Genomic DNA, 22,010 nt, shown 5'->3' on the forward strand with positions numbered 1-22,010 from the left:
AAATCTAGCTTCTCAGCTCGGGCTTCTGTTTTCTCCAGTTGAGCTTTCAGCAAAAGGATCTCTGCCCGGGCCTCCTCGAGCTGGGCCAAGCAGGCGAAAAGACAGGCGTAAATCTCGAGATATCATAACGGTCCTCGAAGCGCGAAAGCTTGCGGATAAGTTTGAATTTTAGGGCTTACGACAGCACTGACGGTAATATCCACATCTTTAAAATTCTAAAAGGCTCCGCTGTCATTGGAAGTGGACTCTTTTTTACTAATCGGGACAGCGAGATAGACTCTAGCCCGACTTTTTTAGGAGGGAGTGGTGATGGCCCCAAGGGAATCCGGGCCCGGGTAAAGCTCCCGACCCGGAGGGTACTTGAACTCGGGCGAGATGAGAGCAGGGAGGAGATCCCAAATTACGACTACATGCAGAGAGCCGGTATGAAAGAAGGATCTCGGATCTTCAGATACCAGGCGAGTTACGCACTCTAAGTGTCAGAAGAATTCCCAATGAACTACTCGGCAAGCCATCACCCGGGGTAAAAGCTTCCCGGTCCCAGAAACACCTCAGGGGCACCCGGGTGGAAAGCGCCTGGGAAAGAGGCTCAGTCTCTCCCTTATCGTCACGTCTTCCGGAAATCTCGGAACCCCTCCTCCCATGTTCTATGACAAAGTCAACACTTAATATGTGGCCCACCATCCCGAATCGTGGCCACCACCCGAACTTTGCGGGCAAGTCACCTACCTGACTCATCTATAAATACCCCCTGTAGGTACTACACAAGGAGGTAACTCTTCTCTGGATACTCACAAGCACTCACAAATATTCTTGTTTTCTCTCTAAGTTTTCCTTTGCGTACACCACTGACTTGAGCGTCGGAGTGGATACGCCGGAACAACTTCCGGCGCCCCCCTCCCTAACGTTCTGTGATTTCAGGATTAATACTCAGGTCATCCCGGGCGTTAGTCCTCAGGCGACAGGGAACTCAATCTTCCCGGACCACCAGCAACTCACAATAAAGCATTCAAATCGCACATATATTCAAATACCCGACTTGGCAGATTGCACACCCGACTACTACCCAGTTTGCGCGGTCGACATCAGACTGACTCTTCAAGATCGTAAAGTAAATATCGTGAGCTAAAGAGACATCTCTCACTAAATAATTATATAACACTTTCTCTCACGTACTCAAATAAGATCGGTACAATCGATCATTTATGATCAGATATAAACTTATATTTCCGGATCGAAGTCACGTTTTTCAGATGAACCATGTACCAGATTTTAAATACGTTGCTCATTGGACTCAATTTTTGAGCGGAAGCCGTGTTGTCAAGTGAATCAACAATCCACTACATTGACCGTTCCAAGTATCCATTCTTTCATTAAGTTAGTAGTCAATCGATAACTAGTCATGAATCAATAACATTCTAGAAAATCAAATATACAGAACAATATGATCAAATAAATGAGAAATGTACAATATGATGAAATATATATAAAACTTTGCTGTAAATTTTGGGTTAAATACCAAAATACAATAATGAAAGAAAGAGAATGGAAATTCGCATCGGCTCGCCTCAACTTTCTGTAGTTGTTCGAATATTCCTAAAAGAAAAAGTTGGTACCTAGGATCATAATAACAATATTAATTCATGTCTGAGACGAAGAATAAGAAATTTGACCCTTATAAAATAAGTTTTGTATCACAGTGTATTCCCGCGAGCATGGTTATAAGTTTTAAATCCATGTTAAATCAATCATGTAACTAAAAAATATGAAACTTCACGAGATGGCCGGAATCATGTCGGAAATTCTTGTAAAAACCGGCATCTGATCACCTGCGCGTGTAGTACATACGCTAGTGCGATGGCGTGTGTGGCTGCTCTGGTGACCAAGCGTGGCTGAAAGTTTCAAAGAGTGTATTTTTAGACTATCTATAATTTTTATGTTTAACAACTCTTAAAATTTGGAATGACTTAATAGCATAATCTGAAAACCAGAATGATTGTATGTCTTGTTTTGGCCGGCTGTAAATTTTACCTCAGGCAACTTTAAGGATAAATGATGGATATATTTTTAAATTAGAAAAAAAAAAAAAGATGCAAAATAAGTAAATTCAGTATATTAAATTAATTATATGATTGACCTATTTACAAGGAATACACGAATTCTTAGATATGGAAAGTATGCTATCACATCTAATTGATATGATTACGATTTTCTACTATCTCTAAAATGGTTTGTTCCAACCTACCCTTGCAGGCAGTGCCTGCACGGGCAATGAACGGTCTTGATCACTCGCCACACCTTCTTCTTTGCGGAAGAATTTTACTAAAAGATTTTAATTATTACAAATGTTTGAAATCAACCACATCGGTAAGACTTAGTACTGCGTAACAGAAACTCTTTGTATTCTTCACTTTTAATCAAATAAGCTACAAGAATTCTTATTCTCAATCATAAGTATTTTACAAATAAATTCTAAGCATAAATTGATCCTAGATCGATCATATTATTACTTATCGGAGTGTGCTTGCTTTGATCAGTTTGGCTCGTAAAAAATATTTGAGCAAGAAAAAATTTGATTGCGTTGACAAATTTTTCAGAGAGATTATGAGAGATTCAAAGCTTTGTCTAACCGATTTATTTACAAACTTTGGCGTCATCTATTTGAATTTTGTATCTATTCCAAAATACTGATGTAGTTGTCATTTCATCATTCTTTCTGACAGATCATATAATTATGGTAGTGCGCATGAATTATAACATTCTATTGGGAATCCGTGACTGATAGTGCGAAAAACTTTATCTGATAATTAAGTGAACTCTGACTCTTAATCTCTGAGTAAGCTGATAAAATTCAGATAATGTTCGGATTCAGGTAGACTGACTGACTGAAATAAACCGCTACCATTTTGGCTCCCTCTGTTGTGCTTTGGTCAATTTGGCTATCAGTACATCTTTTTGTCTTTGAATAATGCACTATCTGTTTGACTAGCTAGTTAGTTGGACTCTTATTAACTTTGAATTTGATTGTGAATATTCATTTTCTTCTTGAATTCAGTTTAATTAGGCTCTATAATTATATATTCGATCAACAGCCTTGTTAAATAACCAAAACTTAAATGTTTTAACAATTTTGATTATGATTTTTCTGATTTTAAAAAAAAATCTTTGATTACATTAAAATCCAAAATATCATAACAAATTATTATTTTTAATAGATTGTGGGTAGGTATACCAAATCGGTTATCATATTTTTCTAAAGAAATATATATATACACCAATCTATGCGTCGATCGTATTTTGTGAACCGAATCGGTTCAGATTGAATTTGAGACTTTCCAATAAATAATTACCGTTGATTGGGTTGATGGCCCAAATCCACGTATTGTCGTCACGTAATGGAATTGGATCGGGTATAAATGGGCAGGTGAGCTTTCAGAATGGTCCAATACATCTAAGCGGGCCATGAACAAATTATAAGGCCCACAAGAGTAGACTGGCTATTACTATATGCCTCACTAGGTATAAATGTTTGCACTCTCTAATTAAGTCGTAATTAAATGTTCAATCTTGATTATAAAAAAAGATAACAATTAATTAATCAAAAACTTGTGTGAGTTGATCTCACAAGTCAATTTTGTGAGACGTATATCTTATTTGGATTACTCAAAAAACATCAATTTTTATGCCAAAAGTATTACTTATTATTGTCAATATGGACATAATTGACCCGTATCATTGATAAAGATTCGTGAGACCGTCTCACAAGAAACATACTATTTATTAATAAATATAAAAAAATATATACAAATATTTTTGCAATCGGATTCACTCTCAACGGAGCAATTTAAAAGTTCCGTGACAACGAGTTCGTAGAATACAGTCTCATGGGTCGATTTGGTCTATATTTGAAGTGGAAAATGATATTTTTGGCACAAAAAATAATAGTTTTCATGGAAAATTTGTTTTACAAAATTAACTCGTAAAACAGTCTCATAATTTTTTTTAAAAAAAATAAAAAAGTTGACATGACATCAGAGAATCGTTTATGTGTCAAAAACCATGTCAGCCCTCCGTTGAAATATGACTAAATCCCAACAAAAAGTAAACTTACAATTTGACAAATTAGAAAACAAAAACAGAAAATTTAACAAATTTAAAGACTAAATTGGCTATTTTCCTTTTTGGTTATTTAGATGTGAATTGACAGCACAACAATCAATTTAACTGCTCGCAAGTATGTCTTGGTATATTGTAAAAAAAGAATTAATTTTGTAAGTTACATATTTAAATATTTTATTTTAGTAAAAGAGTGAACCTCAATCATATTTAGTGTCTGCATCATCCTATTCTATGTATTCAAGTCAGTTTTGGGTTTCACAACTCTTATTCAATCAATTTCGATCTTAAATTCGAATGGGAGATTACATAATTGGATTCAAACTGCACCCTTAACCTAAACTTTGTTATATGCAAAAAAATTTCCCCCCATAATATTATTAATTAATTTCTTTACGTTGTCTTTCTTATTTTTCCATCACCACCAAAAAACACCGTCACCTTTACGGTGGTACGGAAGATACTCATCCGGTGACGTGAGAGGTTTGAATATTATATTATATCAAATAAAAGGTTGGGGCTATTAAGTAAAAGAGTAAAATCTCTTGTTAGACAGTTTCATAAATGTTTATTCGCGAAACATTATTACGATAAAAAGTAATATTTAAATTTAAATCTTGATTATTAATGCTAGATTGCAATATTTCCAATTTGAACGCGTCTCTTTCAAATAAATGTACCTTTGACCTCAACATACTTGATATATATATATATATATATATGTATAGGTATATATATATATATGTATATAGGTATATATATATGTATGTACGTATATTGGTGTACTGTGCATGTACGTACATACACATACATGTTATATGCATGCATCACATATACTCATACATGGATGTACCTTGAAAAATTAATGTGTACATATGGATGTGTCGTGTGTATCACCACTACAAAAAAAAAAAACCCAACGACAACAGTTTTTGTCTTTTTAAAACTGTTGTTAAAACCTTTATCGTTAAAGAGTTCATTCAAAGACAACGGTTTTTCACCGTTATTTTAGCTACAATTTGCGACGATTTGGTAAAAAGGTCGTTGATTAGGAAATTTCTTGTAGTGCACACAGCTTATTACTAATCTATGGCCACAATATATATAACTATGTACATATAAATTATCTCTTTCTTTTTAATTTTTTTTTAAATTGGGTGAATGGGACGAAGCCAGCATCTTCATTTAGCTCTACCAGTAAATTTATCACTAGAATACCTGGATTCAAGAGACGAATAATATATATATATATATATATATATATATATATATATATATATATATATATATATATATATATATATATATGTTATTGAAAAATGTGTGTGTAATAAATACGAAATTGTTGTCTTTTTCCATCGAGAAAGACGCTAAAGTGAGTTAGAACCAAGAGTTTAAATTCTGTTTCCTATCAAGTCAATGGATCGGTGTTAAGACTCAATTTGACAACAAACACATCATGATCGAGTGACCACATGAATTATGTTAAATTAGTGGGTCGAACGAACATTCTCTATCTACACGCACAAACTCACAACATACACATACTTTTGATGTTGAATTAAGCCCAGTTCTTAATTTTAACATGATATCAGAGTTCAAACTAACCGTTATGTATTAAATTGACATATGAGCCACCTGACAATGTCCTGTAAAATTCACGTTCTCGATTTCATTCTTGTGAGTATGAGGTGTGTTAGATCTCTTATATTGGTTATATTAAGTTTTTGTGAGTTGTATATATGGACTTGAAAAATCTTTCATTGAGCTAACTTTTATAATTGAGTTATATCAAAGTCTTAACTTTAATATGATATCAGAACTCAAGCACTATATGGATCACCCGAATGTTTTATAAATTTCATGATTCAGTTGTTCATTCATGAGCGTGGAGGGTGTTTAGATGTCTCAAATCTTCTGAATTACCTTATCAGTTATATATATGGATTTGAACAATCATCTCTCGTAAACTTGCTTTTAGGTTTGAGTTAGCTCCAAATCCTAATCTTAACAATAGATATAAACACATGCATAAAGGCACACACGCACGCGCACACACACACACACACACACACACACACACACACATATATATATATATAATCATTAACATTTATATCAAATTTTGTTATGTATTTTTTTTATATATAAATTAAACACAAAACTCATGTGATACAGTGTTACGAGTCAATTATGTGAGATTAAAAATATTCTATTCGAGTCACTATGAAAAATATTATTTTTTATGTCAAAAGTATTATTTTGTATTCTTTATATAAGTATGATTGATCAATATCACAAATAAAAATTTATGAGACCTTCTCACAAGATATTTACTCTAAATTAAATTTAAAATAAATACAAACGTAAGAACAATATCTCAGTGTTTAAAAATATAGCGTATATAATACTTACATCCATTGTCTTCAAACGTTCTCTAAAGTTTTTTTTACTTTAAATATTGATGATTAAAAAATCATTAATTTAATTTCTTGGACTTGTAATATTGCGATTTTATGAAGTATTTGTGTGCATGGCAAAAACTTGTGTGAGACGGTCTCAAGGGTCGTATTTTGTGAGACAGATCTCTTATGTGGGACTCATCCATGAAAAAATATTACTTTTTATTGTGAATATCGGTAGAGTTGACCCGTGTCACAAATAAAGATTCGTGAGACCGTCTCACAAGAGATCTATCATGTGCGCATAAAAGCAGGAGGTGGTGTGTGTGAATATACAATTCCTATATAGGAAGAGAAAGGCACACAAGGATGAGTTAATATGGGCCCAGCCCAATGTACAGAGGACAGTCCAACCCATTTCCAAATAACTCTTTCTCCCCCTATTAATTTGTTGTTTCAATGGTCATGTATATACCAATTCGCCTATATATATGACTTGATATATATAGTGAAATTTCTCGACAAATTGTAGAATTTACATGCATGATTATATTAATATTATGTAGAGATAGATTTGTATTCAATTAAATAATAGTGTAGTTTATTTATTTATCTCTAAAGTTGTTACATATGATTCATGAATTGAAGATCCAACGGTTAGATTTTGATTTTTTTTTTGTAACGGGGAGCCTGTAGCCCCTATTCGTAAAAGTGCACTGGATAAACTCTTGGGTTAAACGTACTAGTATGCAAATCATGCAAATCAAATAAAAACCAAAATAGACAAGTTTTGTGTGACATATTCGTCCATGAATGTGTTGGTAGGGAATAGAACATGTGAACATTGTAAGCGCTCGTGTTTTGCCAGCTTACGGACCTATGCACTTCATTTTACACCTCTCTTCGAACTAAGCCTCTAAATGAATACAGAAAAAATTTAAACCTGTTATGATTTTGGAAACAAACCCTATGATCATTTACTTGACAGAACATAGAGGACATCTCGACATGTATGCAAGTGGTAAATTTCCAGCTACGATTCATTTATCTCTTACTCAACTTACACAAATATTGAACTTGCCACTTTGTGGACTTCATGGAATCACAAAATATATAATTCAAATTTTAGTAGCTACAATGTTCTCTGTCTGTTGTCCGCGCCGGATTAATGGAGTAATACTGTAACTTTAGAATTCTTTGCTGATAGACTGACTGATACCAACTAAACAACTTCGATTCGACGATGTTCGATGAAATCATCCTATAATTTTAGCATCTAGTAATGTTGTTGATGTCCATACATATTACTGAAGAAATGCAGTATTGACTTCTACTTATGTAGTCATAAATGAGTGACAAATTTAAACAGACGAATTTATTTCATGATTATAATCACTGGATGCATGCATCTTGTTGATGAAACACAGTATGAATAGTTAATAAACTCTTGACATGTAAATCAACATCCTTCCTGTCAGGAACATTTCAAATAAAGTGAAATGATAATAGTGATAATAAAAATGAATTTAAATTTAATATATATATGTGTGTGTGTGTGTGTGTATATATATGCACACACTCCCACAGGAGTTACGACTTGTAGTTTACTGCTGAAGTTCTGGCTCTCTCTTCTCTACTTCTCACTTGGAAAACTGATTAATTTTTATGGGAAAAGAGAAATTTTCATTCTTCTGTCACTCTCGAGCTCGTTTTTAAACTGCCTTTAAATGCGTAATATTGTGGAATGAATGCTGATTGATGAGCCCCGTAGCCTTCGCTCCCACCTCCTATTTTGTCTCAGATCGAAAAATAATTAATCCCATCTCACAAGTGGATAAGAATTTCTTTGTAATCAGATCTCCACTTCTTCAGGATTTCTACTCATACCTGATCTTGTTGTTGGCGGATATATTAGAGTTACCCTTATGACTCATCAACTATTCTCCGCATCAACTGCACGTTTTTTCAACCCCTCGTATTCCGAATTTCACTCTTCTCTATCCACAGAATCTTTGAACAAGTAGCTGCAGTGGAGGTTACACAGTTGGGTTTGGATAGCGCAGTTATTTCTTTTCATTTTTTTCTGGGTTTTTTTTTTAAAAAACCGCGTGCTGGTTCTTGACTGTTGATCACAATACATCACAGAGATAAGTTCTGGTTAGTTATTAGTTATCATGGATGATTTCTTAAGGGAGATAGAGGGAAAATTAGCTCATGATCCTTGTAGAAATAGAAATTTCGGAAGCACGAGATGGGTTCCGGGACCTGTGATAGTCGGTGCCGGGCCTTCAGGACTGGCCGCAGCTGCTTGCTTGAAAGAAAAAGGCGTTCCATCTCTAGTTCTTGAGAGATCCAGCTGCATAGCTTCCTTGTGGCAACTCAAAACCTATGATCGCCTGAAAATCCATTTACCGAAGCAATTTTGTGAGCTTCCACTCATGTCTTTTCCTCTAGATTTCCCAACTTACCCTACCAAACAACAGTTCATTCAGTACTTAGAAGCCTATGCAAAGAGGTTCGAAATCAGGCCTATTTTCAATCATAGGGTTGTGAGTGCTGAGTTTGACCGGAATATTGGGTTTTGGAGGGTGAAAACAGTGGTAGCAGCAGAAGGGGCAGTAGAGGAGCAGGTGGAGTACGTGTCCCGGTGGCTGATAGTGGCGACGGGGGAGAATGCGGAGGCGGTGGTGCCGAAAATGGAAGGGACGGAGGATTTTGGTGGCGATGTGGTGCATACTAGTAGGTATAAGAATGGAGGGGTTTATAAAGGGAAAAAAGTGCTTGTTGTTGGATGTGGGAACTCTGGAATGGAGGTGTGTTTAGATCTCTGCAATCATAATGCCAGCCCTTCACTTGTTGTGAGAGATACGGTAAGATTTTCATTTCTTAACTCACATGTGCGATTTCAGTATTTGTCATTTGAATTTTTTTTTTTTGGGTTTTTCCATGTTAATTGGAAAAACACAGTGTTTTTTCATTTCAAAGAATTTTTACGAAAACTAGGCAAATCCCAAGATTCTTGAATGCTTTTTTCAGTATTTTTTTAATTATATATGTATTCAGTATATCAAAAGGTGCATATTTGCATGGAAAATTGACAGTATAAGAACAGTGGAGTTTATAGCTGTTCTGTGGGAGTGGGAGAAACTTTATTCTCAAGTTATAATGCTAAATGTTCAAAGATCTTTCTTCCTCACACTCCTACTTTTTTTTTATAAAAAATTCCCTTAATAAATAGAAAAAGGAAAGTGAAACCCTAATTCGTAAAATCTTCAGAATTTCATTTTGATTTTTTTCATATATATGATTAATTAGATCGATTAATGTATTAATAACATTTATAATCCACGCATAACACCTCATTTAGGTGCAGAGAGGAAACAACCTCCATGTTTTTCACTTTCTTGGGATTCTCAAGCATGCGCAACAATGTTGGGTCGAATTCTAAATATTTTTTTCACATTATATATTACTCTCTCTTTTGGCTAGCTGATCAAAGGGTTTTAAACAAGAAGTTTAGAGATACTATAATTTTCAAGTAAATTTTATAAGATCTTTCTAACTTAGTTATTGATATATAATTTCTTTATGCTTTCCTTTATTTATTTATTTTTTAATTCAGAGTTCCTTATTTTGTTAATGACTTTGCATTTTGCAATCAATTTAGGTCCACATTCTACCACAAGAGATGCTGGGAAGATCAACTTTCGGGTTGTCCATGTGGTTGCTAAAGTGGCTACCTATAAAACTTGTCGACCGGATTTTATTGATCGTTTCGTGGCTCATGCTAGGCGATACGAGCCGGTTTGGGTTGGACCGGCCTCAACTAGGCCCACTCGAGCTAAAGAACCTGTCAGGAAAGACACCAGTATTGGACGTTGGAACCCTTGATAAGATTAAAAGTGGAGACATCAAAGTACAGCTCCCTTAACGAATCATTGATTTGCTTTGCATTTGTTAAGTGGCAATTTTTAGCCTAACCAAAACCACCTTTTTTGTCCAAACAAATACAAAGAAAGGGTTTCTATATTTGGTTGAGATTGAATATGCACCAGAGATTCCACACATTACTTGATTAATATTACCTACCATCTTTGGTACGGTATTTTCAGACATATATTAATTTATGCTGATATTTTCGTTAATACATAGGTATTTCCCAGCATCAGGAGACTTGGGCATCGATCTGTCGAATTTGTAGATGGAAGAAGTGAAAGTTTTGACGCAATAATCCTAGCAACTGGTTACAAAAGCAATGTTCCATCTTGGCTAAAGGTACTGCATGCGAACTAATTTGTGGTCCATTTTATCACATAATCTGTTGCATTTGCGAGTACCGTATACTCAAAAAACTAATCTGTTCACCATTCGGACAGGAAAATGAAATGTTTTCAGATAAAGATGGCCTCCCAAAAAGGCCATTTCCCAATGGATGGAAAGGCGAATGTGGGCTATACGCCGTTGGGTTCACCAAACGCGGCCTTCTCGGTGCATCCATGGATGCTAAGAATATTGCAGATGACATCGGAAGCTGTTGGAAGGAAGAAGCAAAGCATCTCTCGGCCATTTCATGGCCATATTAACTGCAAAAGAGCAATTTTTGCTGATAAGTCGATATCGTACTAGGTACTATATTATATGCGTGTAGGATTGACTCGATTCAAGTCTGATTAATGGAGAAAATTTTGGGTTGGCACCAAGCTCCTGGTTATGGAGGGAAATCGAAATACCGATCGATGAAGCAAGGATCAAATTTTTTTACCGAGTGATTTGAGATCATGCCCCCAAAACATCAAAAAAATGGAGGGTTTTTGAGTGATCTTTTAGGCATGTAGTGTATAAATCTTGTACATTGACCATTCTCCCTAATTATTAGGTACTTGACTTTTAGTTAATAGGGTTAATTCTTGGCACATGTACGTATGTATGTATTGGCAGTTGGTGTGTTTTACTTGATGTTAATTTCATTAGTGAAAAAATATGTATATTTTGACGTTTGTGTTAATGCTTAATCCTGAAGAGTATGTACTCAGAATTAATTAATTAATATTAATTAGTTAAGTTTAATTAGTTAAGTTGAGAAAATTCGAGAATATATAATTATATATAATAATGTGAGAATTATAATTAAACATGATGGGGGAAAGTCCGGTACAAATGTGATCGCTGCCTCATTTAGTGCAATTTTTATGGCTTCTGCCAATCAGCACTGGATTTTGGACCACAAGATTTAAATATAAACTGGGCATTACTGACTGACATTTATTAACAAGTCATGCAACAAATATAACTACTTAAACAACAATTTTTATAATTCAAAAATTTTAATACAAAATTTCATTTATTAATTTCATGAAAAAATCAACACAATATCTCATAAGATAATAGTAAAATTTTAATACAAAAAATTCATTTATCATTATTCTTTATTAACTAGAAAAGCATTAATGCATGTATATATTAACTAAATTCTTGGTGTCAGTGGTTGGAGATGTATGATCGAAAATATATTTAGAGATGGAGCAAATAAACACTTTAAATAATTTGTGATTAAAAGAGCTACAAAGTAATGCCCGAGATTTTATATCGTGTTAAATTACGATTATTGATTTTTAATCAAAACAATTATGAAAGGGCTAACCGAAACACAAAATGAGATTGCATGTGAAAATTTATGTGCGAGGACAGTAGCTAGCACAGAAGACCTCGCGCATATGCGCGGAAGATGTCGCGCATATGCGCGAGACTATGCAAGCAACGTCCAGAGGACCTCGCGCATATGCGCGGAAATAAGTCGCGCATATGCGCGAGCTGCCAAAGTCGAGACCAGTAGGTCTCGCGTATATGCGCCAGTAATGTCGCGCATATGGGCGAGTCATGCAAAAGGAAAAATCGACATGTGGTGTATTATGCAACGTTGGTTATATATATATATATATATATATATATATATATATATATATATATATATATATATATATATATATATATACAGAGCAAACGTAATTCCTCAGAATTGGCAGAGGAAAGAAACGAGAAAATTTCTGGAAGAAGGCTTCGGAGATTTGTGAAAAATCCTTACGCCTTTATATTTTGAATCCGACTTCAGTACGGTGTTCTTAGCTACGATAGCTACTACAAGACGTAAGTTTTGTTACGTTTTGTTAAGATTTGAAATTATGCTATGTCCAGAATCAGATGTGATTCATATATAGTGTTCTTGACATAGTAGACATCATAGAATCAAAGTCAGATTAAGAAACAGATTGAGTATGAAATTGTTATGAATTTCAGAGTTAAATTGACTGAGATGTTATGTCAGATTTGCACTGAGGTTGATTATAAGTTATTGAAATTAGTATATACTGGTGTGGCATCACAGATATCACAAGATTGCACTGTTGTACCGTCAGAATTTAATAGGACAGAGATATTTTGAATTGAATAGAATATTGATACAGTATATTGGTATTGTCATTGCTAGATTGAACATTGACAGACTTTGAGTCGAGACTTCGATTGTATCAGAGCGACAGAACGAAAGGTATAAATAAATATTGATTCGGGATTGCACAACTCGAGTTAGGTTTGACTTGAGTTTCCCTAAATCACATACTTTATTTTATTGCATTGATATTTGCAAATTATCAGATTGATATATTTAGTCTATTGAATTTATAGCAGAACAAGAATTTGAGTCTAGGGCAGATCAGCCTAACTAGGGCAGAACCGCCGAGTCTTTGTCAGAACCGCTAAGACTCTAGACTTACGGTGTATCGATGAGCTTAGATGTAGATCGACTTCTATTGTAGACATTCGATACAGCATGTCGAAGTCTAAATTAGATCAGGATCCCTAGGTTAGGAATGAGTCCTTGTTTTAAATACATATTCATATTGATTCATGTAGTCAGATTGGATACATGTTTTAATGATTGTTTATGCTTTTATATATGTTTTATATGATTGCATTGATACATTGTTTATACTAGGATATTTATATCTCACCGGAGTTATCCGGCTGTTGTCTTGTTTGTATGTGTGCATGGCAACGGGTGGGACATGTTCAGGGTCACAGAGGTGAAGAAAGATCGAGATTAGAGTGGTGATTCCGGACTTGGATATAGATAGGTTTTATTACTCGATTGTAGTAGTTGAACCTTAATTTTGAACTAGATGCATGTTATACAGGATTTGTATTATTATACTGATTTGTATAATAGAATGATTCCATTACCTTCCGTATTTTTTTTAAAAAAATTTACCTGTTTATTTTAATTGATTAGATTAGTCCCAATGACGATTAAAAAAATTATTAGCGTTCGGGTCCCCACATACAATAACTATGTTATTAAAATATTGAACACCTATAAATTAAATAAAGTTTGTATTTATAATCAAGAGGAAAAAAATTAAAAATAATCCATCTAAAATTGAATAAACATTTTTTAAATATCTATAAGATATGCAAGTTGAATGTGTTAAAATGGTTTCGTCAAAATATTTTATCAAATCATTTGGATGCAATATTTTGGTATTTGAAAGACATATAAAATGATTCAATTATGCCAATCAAAAACAACAGCAAAATTAAGTAAATACAATAAATAAATCTCCACTAATTTTTTATGTATGTTCAAATATTCACAACTCCAACATCACTCATTCTTCTATTGTAAGGATTCAATTGAAGATTTTAATTTATACAACTATTTGTAAAAATCTATTTCGACTATGACTTATTTATTGCCTAATCAAAACTTCTAGTACACTTTTGATTGTAGGCTGCAACCTTACAATCCGCAAAATTTTAAATTTCTCTAATGCTTAGACTACAACACAATTCTAAATCTCATCGTGTGAAAACTACCACTCAACTATTCTTGAAGCTCAACTCTCTTTTGTGTGAGCGATTTTGTGTGAGAGGATTTAATCCATTGCAGTATATTTATATCTCAAATGTATCCTTATACACAAAGTAAAAGATTTAACTAAACTAATATATCTACTTAGAGTTTTCTTCTGAAGCGCTCTCATTATATTTTAGCATGTTTTTTCTTGCATATATGCTTCCAATGCTTGAATGCCCTTCAAAGTTTGTATTTGACGTTCAAGATTATGTATAAATATGCTACAAGTATGATATGAACATTTGAAATAAAAATATGATTGTTTGGAAAAGTTATGTATGGTTTTTTACATTGAAACATATATATTTGACTTTCTGTTTACTTTTTTATATCGGGCTGGCGGCTGGACTTTGAGCAGTCTGGTCAGCTTTGAGCGGATGGACTTCAAAAGCGGTCTTGTCGGATTTTGAGCGGTCTGAAATTGAGTCTAGTACAAAAAATCGAGTTGTTCTCTCTCTCTCTCTCTCTTTTTAATTATAACTCTTGATTCGTCCATTTTTGGTTAACATCATATACGTGAAAGTTGTAGGTTTTTTTTTTTTAAAAAAATCTTTAGAACTTAGAATCACTCAATTTCGATTTCATATAAGAGAGATATGCTCGAAATACTAGACCTGCTCGAAAAAAGGTCTGACGAAGGGCTAGAAGGTTTGTGGTCCGATGCGGTGATTATAACCCTTGATTCGTTGATTTTTTTGACAAATTGGTAAACATAAAGTTATATTATACCTTTCTCTTAGCTTTCCATAAAATCAAAAATCACTCCATTCCGAGTTCTTATGAAAGAGATATATATATGCTCAAAATACCAGAAGTGATGAAGTCTAATCGACATCTGTATCTATATACATAACCAACAAATTCATCGCAGTTATCAGCCTCTTAAGCTCGATTCAGACTTCAACTTTGGATGATAACTTGTAGATCATTATCTAGCTAAAAGTTACGGATAGAGTAAAGGGCTGGAATGATTCAGCATGAGTTAGAAAGCTGCTTTAACTATGCCTGCCAAAAACAGTACCAAAATTAAGTAAATGCAATAAATAAATATGAACTAATTTGTTTATGGACGTACGAAGATTTACAACTCTTCCGTCACCTATCTTTTTCTTGTGAGTGATTGTGTTTGTGAGGATTTAATAGTATATTTATATCTCAAATGCATCTTCACACATAAGAAGATAGCTCTCACAAAATTAATATATTTTTTTAGACTTTCTTCTTGAGGTTGCTCTCATTCTAGTTTGTTTTTCCAGTATTTAGATTACACATGCTTTGAATCCACATCAAAGATTATATTTTATTTTCAAAATGTTGTATAAATAAGCTCGAAGAATGACATGAACGTTTGAAATAAGAATATGACTATTGAGAAAATTTTTGTACGCTTTCTGACACAGAAACAAACATATTTGACTTTATGACCACTTTTTGATCTCGGGATGACGGCTGGACTCTGAGCAGTCCGGTTGGATTTCAGCGGCTGGACTTCAGGAGCTGTCCGGCCAAATTTTGAGCGGCTGGACTTTGAGCGGTTTGAAGTTGACATATCATTGAAATATTACAGCTCGCCGGAGTCTAAATATTTGCAAAATTGGAGTTCCATCTTCCAATTTTATATAGCAACTTTACACTTAAGTAATACTAGCATTTCACCCGTGCGATGCACGGAGTGTTGATTTATATAATTAATGATTAAAATTAGTAAGTATTAATGTTTTAATAATTATTTAAAATACTTAATATAATATAATAAATATATTTAAATTTTAAATATTATTATAAAAAGTTATCATATCAAAATATTTATGTCATTTGAGATAACACTCAAATGATGAAAACAATATTCTGTCATTAAATTGACTTATTTATTTTGTTTAAGTGAAACTGTTATTAATAAATAAAAAATAAAAAATATTTAAAAAATCATATATTATTTGTTTATCAAAATTTTAAATAATAAATAAATAATTTTTTGAAATTAAATTTTTATGTCACTTATTTAGATGAATAAATTTATTTAATTTTTGAAAATATTAAAAATATTTAAATTAAATTTTTATTAAGATACATATAATAAAATTCTATTAAGATATATAATAATAATAACATTTCACAGACAGTTAATATACCAAAAATTAATGACAATTTTTAAAATAGTTGAAAACTTAATATTATATTAAAATTTGATATTTTATTTAATATGATATAAAGTAGTAAAAATTAACTCTATAAAAATAACACACAACTTAAAAACATAATTGAAATAAAATAAAATGATATAATCAATGCAAATACTTAAATGTAGTTTATCTTTTCAAAAAACATCAAATTTAAATTTAAATTTTAAAAAATAAATTTCAAAAAATCACATTTCAATACATATTTATTTCTTATTTGTTTCAAATATTCATATATTAATAATTATCATTTTTCTTTTATAGCATATTAGTGTTGGCGGAAACTTTTTAAATAGAACAAAAACTATGTTTATATATATATGACATTATTTGAGAATATTTTTCACTCTTTTTCATGATCGGACGCTTGATTATTTCATATATGTGTGAACCACATAAAATAAAAAAATATAAATAATACATATATATCAAAAAAATAAAATATATGGAAAAAATTTGTAGCCTCTTGGTAATGAAAATAATAAGTTACATTTAAATTGATATAAAAATAATAAAATTCAAATTTGAATTAGAAAATAATTGATATAATCAATGTAAATAATAATTGAAGTTATCATTTATTGCATTACACCTATTTCGAGATTTATTATATCTATATCATTCTTTTTTTAGCATTGTCATTTTGGCGGGAACTTGCTATGTTAAGCACAACTCAGCTTTTATATATATATAGATGCTAGAAATACAACAACAAGTTTTGTCATCATAGATATCAAGATTGCTAGCATTTCTGCAACCTAATAGCAGACATGCAATACACGTACTTTTATTCAATTATTATATTATATGATATATAGAAATAAATTTTGAAACATTTCTCGTTTCTTATTGTGACCACGTTAATTCTTTGTTATCGATGAAAAATTTATTAAAAATATCTATTAATATAGAAGGAGAAAGTCTAATAAAAACTATACTTTAGTGAAGCCGTTTTCTAATCCCAAAAATATCCTTCACCCTCTCATTTCCATTTCTCTGTTTTTACTTATTATTATGGTTCCACGTTTCTTCTAGGCTACGCCTTCAATTTTAAAAATACAATCAATGTTTTTTCATTAAATAAAAAATTCCACATCTGTGCATTTTTCAATTTCATAAATTTCCTTTAAACTTTCCGACTTTGTTTTCTCCTATGATTTTTTATTTATATCAAAATAATTTTAAAACAAAAAATTATTTTATTTAATTAATAAAAGTATTATATATAAGCATGCATCTCGTGCATAAAATCGCTAGTATATGATTACAATTACGACGTCATCTCAATTATTTAGGATTAAAAATTTCACGAAAATATTTAGATTCTCAAAAAAATTCCATCCTGATAACAACATAACAATAACAATAGATAAGAGAATCTGGCCATCTTTGTTGCTTTTTAAATTAAAGAATTCATGGAACATAATCAAATTCCAAACGCGACATTTTGCTTTTAAGGCAAAAGCGTGGTTTGATTTTGGTTTTTTTAATTACTTGCAATTTTTTCAGAAAGCCGCGTGACAAAAGTCCCATTTTCCAAACTATGGTGAATAATAAATATAATTTAATAAAATCGATAAAAATTTCTAATTTTTTTTTTTAAAAAAAACTATAAGTTAAATCTGAAACTTTGGTTGAAATGATAGATAAATGAGAGGAGATAAAAACTTGTGTGAGATAGTCTTACATGTTTATTTTGTGAGACATATCTCTTGTTTGGATCATCCATGAAAAAAAATTACTTTTTATGCTAAAAGTATTACTTTTTATTGTGAATATCGGTAGGGTTGACCCGTCTCACAGATAAAGATTCGTAAGACCGTCTCACAAGAAACATACTCATGAAAAAGTTGGACAAAATTTATTATCTACTTTAATTTCCCCACCCCTCTCGGTATATATAAGTAGTGTGTACATATCGTGCTTTAACTACATAGGTGTCCTTACATATACGGAAATTTAATTCCAAAATTTAATTTTTATTGTATAGATATGCAAGCCCTTTGATCAGTTAGAAAAATTAATACATTGTTTTATTCCTATGTAAAAGTCATCATATACATAATACCTTTGATTTAACCGTGGATATCTTGTGAGATGATTTTACAAATATTTATTTATAATACGAGTCATCATTCACCAATCCATTCCAGATCTAAAGGTTTAAAATTGATTTGAACCCCACATATATAATCAAATTAAAATTGGATCATTAGATGCGGCGTATAGATATTATCTTTATGCATGTTAGTATCTCATCAATATGCTACGACATTACCTTTCGGTTAAAGTCAAATTCTATGGAATGGTATCCATCTCAATGTGCTTTCTTCAAATTCTAGTCATGTTCTTAATTTATTGAATGGTTTAAGTTCATTTTCCAACAATTGTCAAGGTGTTTCTTGAATGAAATTTTCGAAAATTAGAAGTGTTACTTTAAAAATTAAAGGCTAGAAATTTCAACAAAATGATTGATTGTTGCAATTTTAAACATGATTTCTTTTACTTCAAATTAATAATTTTAGAATCTTTTATTATTTAAATAATTTAAATACAATATTCATATAGAGTTGGTAATCTAGTTTGTTTAGTGTATGCATGCTTTGGAGTCACATGCATGCTTTTATTTCCGAAATAAGAACTACTACATGACCGTCATGACTCCATATGCAAGCTTGTTAACTAGTAATTCTCCCCAAAATAAAAATAAAAATTTCCCCTCATATTTCAAAAAGTCATTAGCTCATTTAAATGTGTGTGTGTGCTCGTGCGCACATAGTGCTCGCTTAGGCTACACCTCATCTTGTCCAACTTATGGCATGCCTTGGGTTTTGAAGCTTGGGATCTCAACCAGCACAATACTGCAATATCATCGATGAGACGAAAAATAGCTTGTATTTCTGTTGACTAGCTCGATATATCATAAAGGACTACATATTGACGTTTATCATGTATATCAAGAATAAATAATATATATATTGAAACTGTTAGGTTATGAACGCAAGAGAGATATTGTAATGCCCGAGAATTAATTCCTGTAATCAGACGTTGATTAATTGATATGATTGAGATTATACGAAAGTGAATAAAGAAGCCGGGCTATTCAGAGACCAGATGGGGTGAAGCATGTGAATTAGGCATTTTTGGTACAGAACTGTTGGCGCCCGAGCGGCAGAAAGCTACCGCCCGAGCGCCAATGCATGATAAGAAGGTAGATGGACAGAATCCTCCGCGCCCGAGCGGTAAGGATTTACCGCCCGAGCGCCAAAAGGGTGAGAATTCGAGGCTTGGGCAGAATGTTCGGCGCCCGAGCGGTAGTTTTTGACCGCTCGAGCGCCGGTGTGTATCGAGATTATCTTCGGACAGAATATTCGGCGCCCGAGCGGTAGAATATGACCGCTCGAGCGCCACCCGGAAAGCATGAAATATGCCACGTTTCTCTTGCATGCAACGGATGATATATATATATATATATATATATATATATATATATATATATATATATATATATATATATATATATATATATATATAAGTTCTTCTTTAGAAATGATAAGGAAGAACGAGAAAGGAAGCACGAGAAATTCCTCCAGAAATCCTTACGCTTTTTGTGAAAAATCCGTCCGTCAGATTTTGAATCCAATTACAGTACCGAGTTCCTATCAACGCAGGCTACAACTGGACGTAAGTTTTGTTACGTTTAGACAAGATTTGAATTTATGATATTGTCAGAATTGAATATGATTCAGATATGATGTTCCTGCTACAGTAGATATTATAGAATTGAAGTCAGATTGAAGAACAGATTGTTTCTGTATTTGTTATGATTTTCGAAAAATATTGACAGAGATTCGATATCAGATTTGTGTTATCGTTGAGATTAGGAGTTATGTCAGTATTGATTATGAGTTTTGGTATTATATCTGTGATGTTTGGATTGACGGGATTATCGAGACAATATTATTATACCGTCGAAAACATCAGTTGATTGATATTGATCAGAGTCGGTATTGATTTAGATTGTATTATGATACCGTATGTCGATTGACATTGATCAGAGTATATTTTGATTTAAATATTGATCAGAGCATGTTCCGGATTGGGTTATTTATTGATATTGTGACTGTTCAATATTGTGATTACCAGATTTGGGAATGGACCGAGATAGAGTCAAAAATTCTTCTTCATCTTCTGAACGAGAAGAGAAAGGTATAAGTCAATGTGGTATTGGGAGATGGACTTGAGTCGGTTTAGACTTGGGTTTCCCTAAATCACATACTTTACTTTATTGCATTGATATTTGCATTGATTGATTGATATACTTGTTTTCTTGAGTTATAGATTACAGGTATTAGAAGAGTAATCTTATGACAGAAGTGCCGTTAGTGGTGGGATCACCACGGGCACATTGCACGATGTCATAAGATGGTGTATTGGCGGATGTGCCAAAGTCTGTCACTGGATGTTTGGCTATCGATGTGGATAGGATGGTGGCTTTTTCTATTACTGTTAATCAGTATTGTATCGATGTGGATAGATTAGTAGCTCTTCTATTACTGTTAATCGATGTCATATCGATGTGGATAGAATTAGAGTTGCTTCTATTACTGTTAATCGGTACTATATTGATGTGGATAGAATAATAGCTTCCTCTATTACTGGTAATCGATACTGTAGTATCCCGATGCCTAATTTGAGTTAATTATTGTATTAATTATATTTCGGTGGGATCGGAAGGACCGAACAGAGTTCGGATCGTCCGAAGCGGGTTCGGATCGTCCGAAGAGGGTTCGAATCGTCCGAAGACAGGTGGCTGGACACGTGGAAGACATGCAGAGTTCGGATCGTCCGATCAGGGTTCGGATCGTCCGAAGACAGGTGTCTGGACACGTGGAAGACATGCAAGGTTCGGATCATCCGATCAGAGTTCGGATCGTCCGAAGTGTGCCGGATCGGAGCTTCCGAAGTGGATCGGATCTTCCGATCGTTGTCTATAAATAGAGGCGCGAGGCTTCATTTGTTACTCGCCAATTCCGAGTGTTCCAGAGCGTTTTAGTCGTTTCTGATGGGTTTCTAGTCTTTTCCCGAGGATTAGGCACTAGCGGGGAGCTACTAGTCTTGTAGCGGAGCTGTGCTTTAGTTGGGAGCTAGCGGCATCAGTGGGCTGACTACGGACGCAGGCTTGATTCTAGGGCTGATTGCTAGGATCTACTGATTTGAGGTACGAAAGTACTATCCGAGATAGCAGGATTGAGTATGCTTTACTATGTGTTGCATGTTTATATGTTGCATTATTATCTGTCATATGATGCATGGTTTATTATGCGGCATTTGCATAATCATGTTGAGCCTGATTATCTTTGAGATAGCCTGTTGAGAGGGTGCTCAGCCCTCGTTTGTTGT

The 22,010-nt window shown here is 33.2% G+C and overlaps 1 protein-coding gene across 1 annotated transcript; it reads left to right on the plus strand.

The window, feature by feature from the left end:
- Positions 1–8,084: 8,084 nt before the first annotated feature.
- Positions 8,085–11,337, plus strand: LOC140831064 (indole-3-pyruvate monooxygenase YUCCA6-like). Its single transcript, XM_073194792.1, has 4 exons — positions 8,085–9,388; positions 10,186–10,434; positions 10,671–10,793; positions 10,895–11,337. The coding sequence occupies exons 1-4, from the start codon at positions 8,693–8,695 to the stop codon at positions 11,099–11,101; spliced, it is 1,275 nt and encodes a 424-aa protein (XP_073050893.1). The 5' UTR covers positions 8,085–8,692; the 3' UTR covers positions 11,102–11,337.
- The last annotated feature ends 10,673 nt before the right edge of the window (positions 11,338–22,010 follow it).

Source organism: Primulina eburnea, chromosome 4 (assembly GCF_022965805.1).
Source record: "Primulina eburnea isolate SZY01 chromosome 4, ASM2296580v1, whole genome shotgun sequence".
Lineage (NCBI taxonomy): Eukaryota > Viridiplantae > Streptophyta > Magnoliopsida > Lamiales > Gesneriaceae > Primulina > Primulina eburnea.

What these genes read in the sequence shown, in the direction of transcription:
- LOC140831064 (XM_073194792.1), top strand. Translation starts at nt 8,693, where the DNA reads ATGGATGATTTCTTAAGGGAGATAGAGGGAAAATTAGCTCATGATCCT. An exon ending in TTAAAAGTGGAGACATCAAA is followed by an intron (nt 10,435 to 10,670) that starts GTACAGCTCCCT and finishes GTTAATACATAG; the next exon opens with GTATTTCCCAGCATCAGGAG. An exon ending in ATGTTCCATCTTGGCTAAAG is followed by an intron (nt 10,794 to 10,894) that starts GTACTGCATGCG and finishes CCATTCGGACAG; the next exon opens with GAAAATGAAATGTTTTCAGA.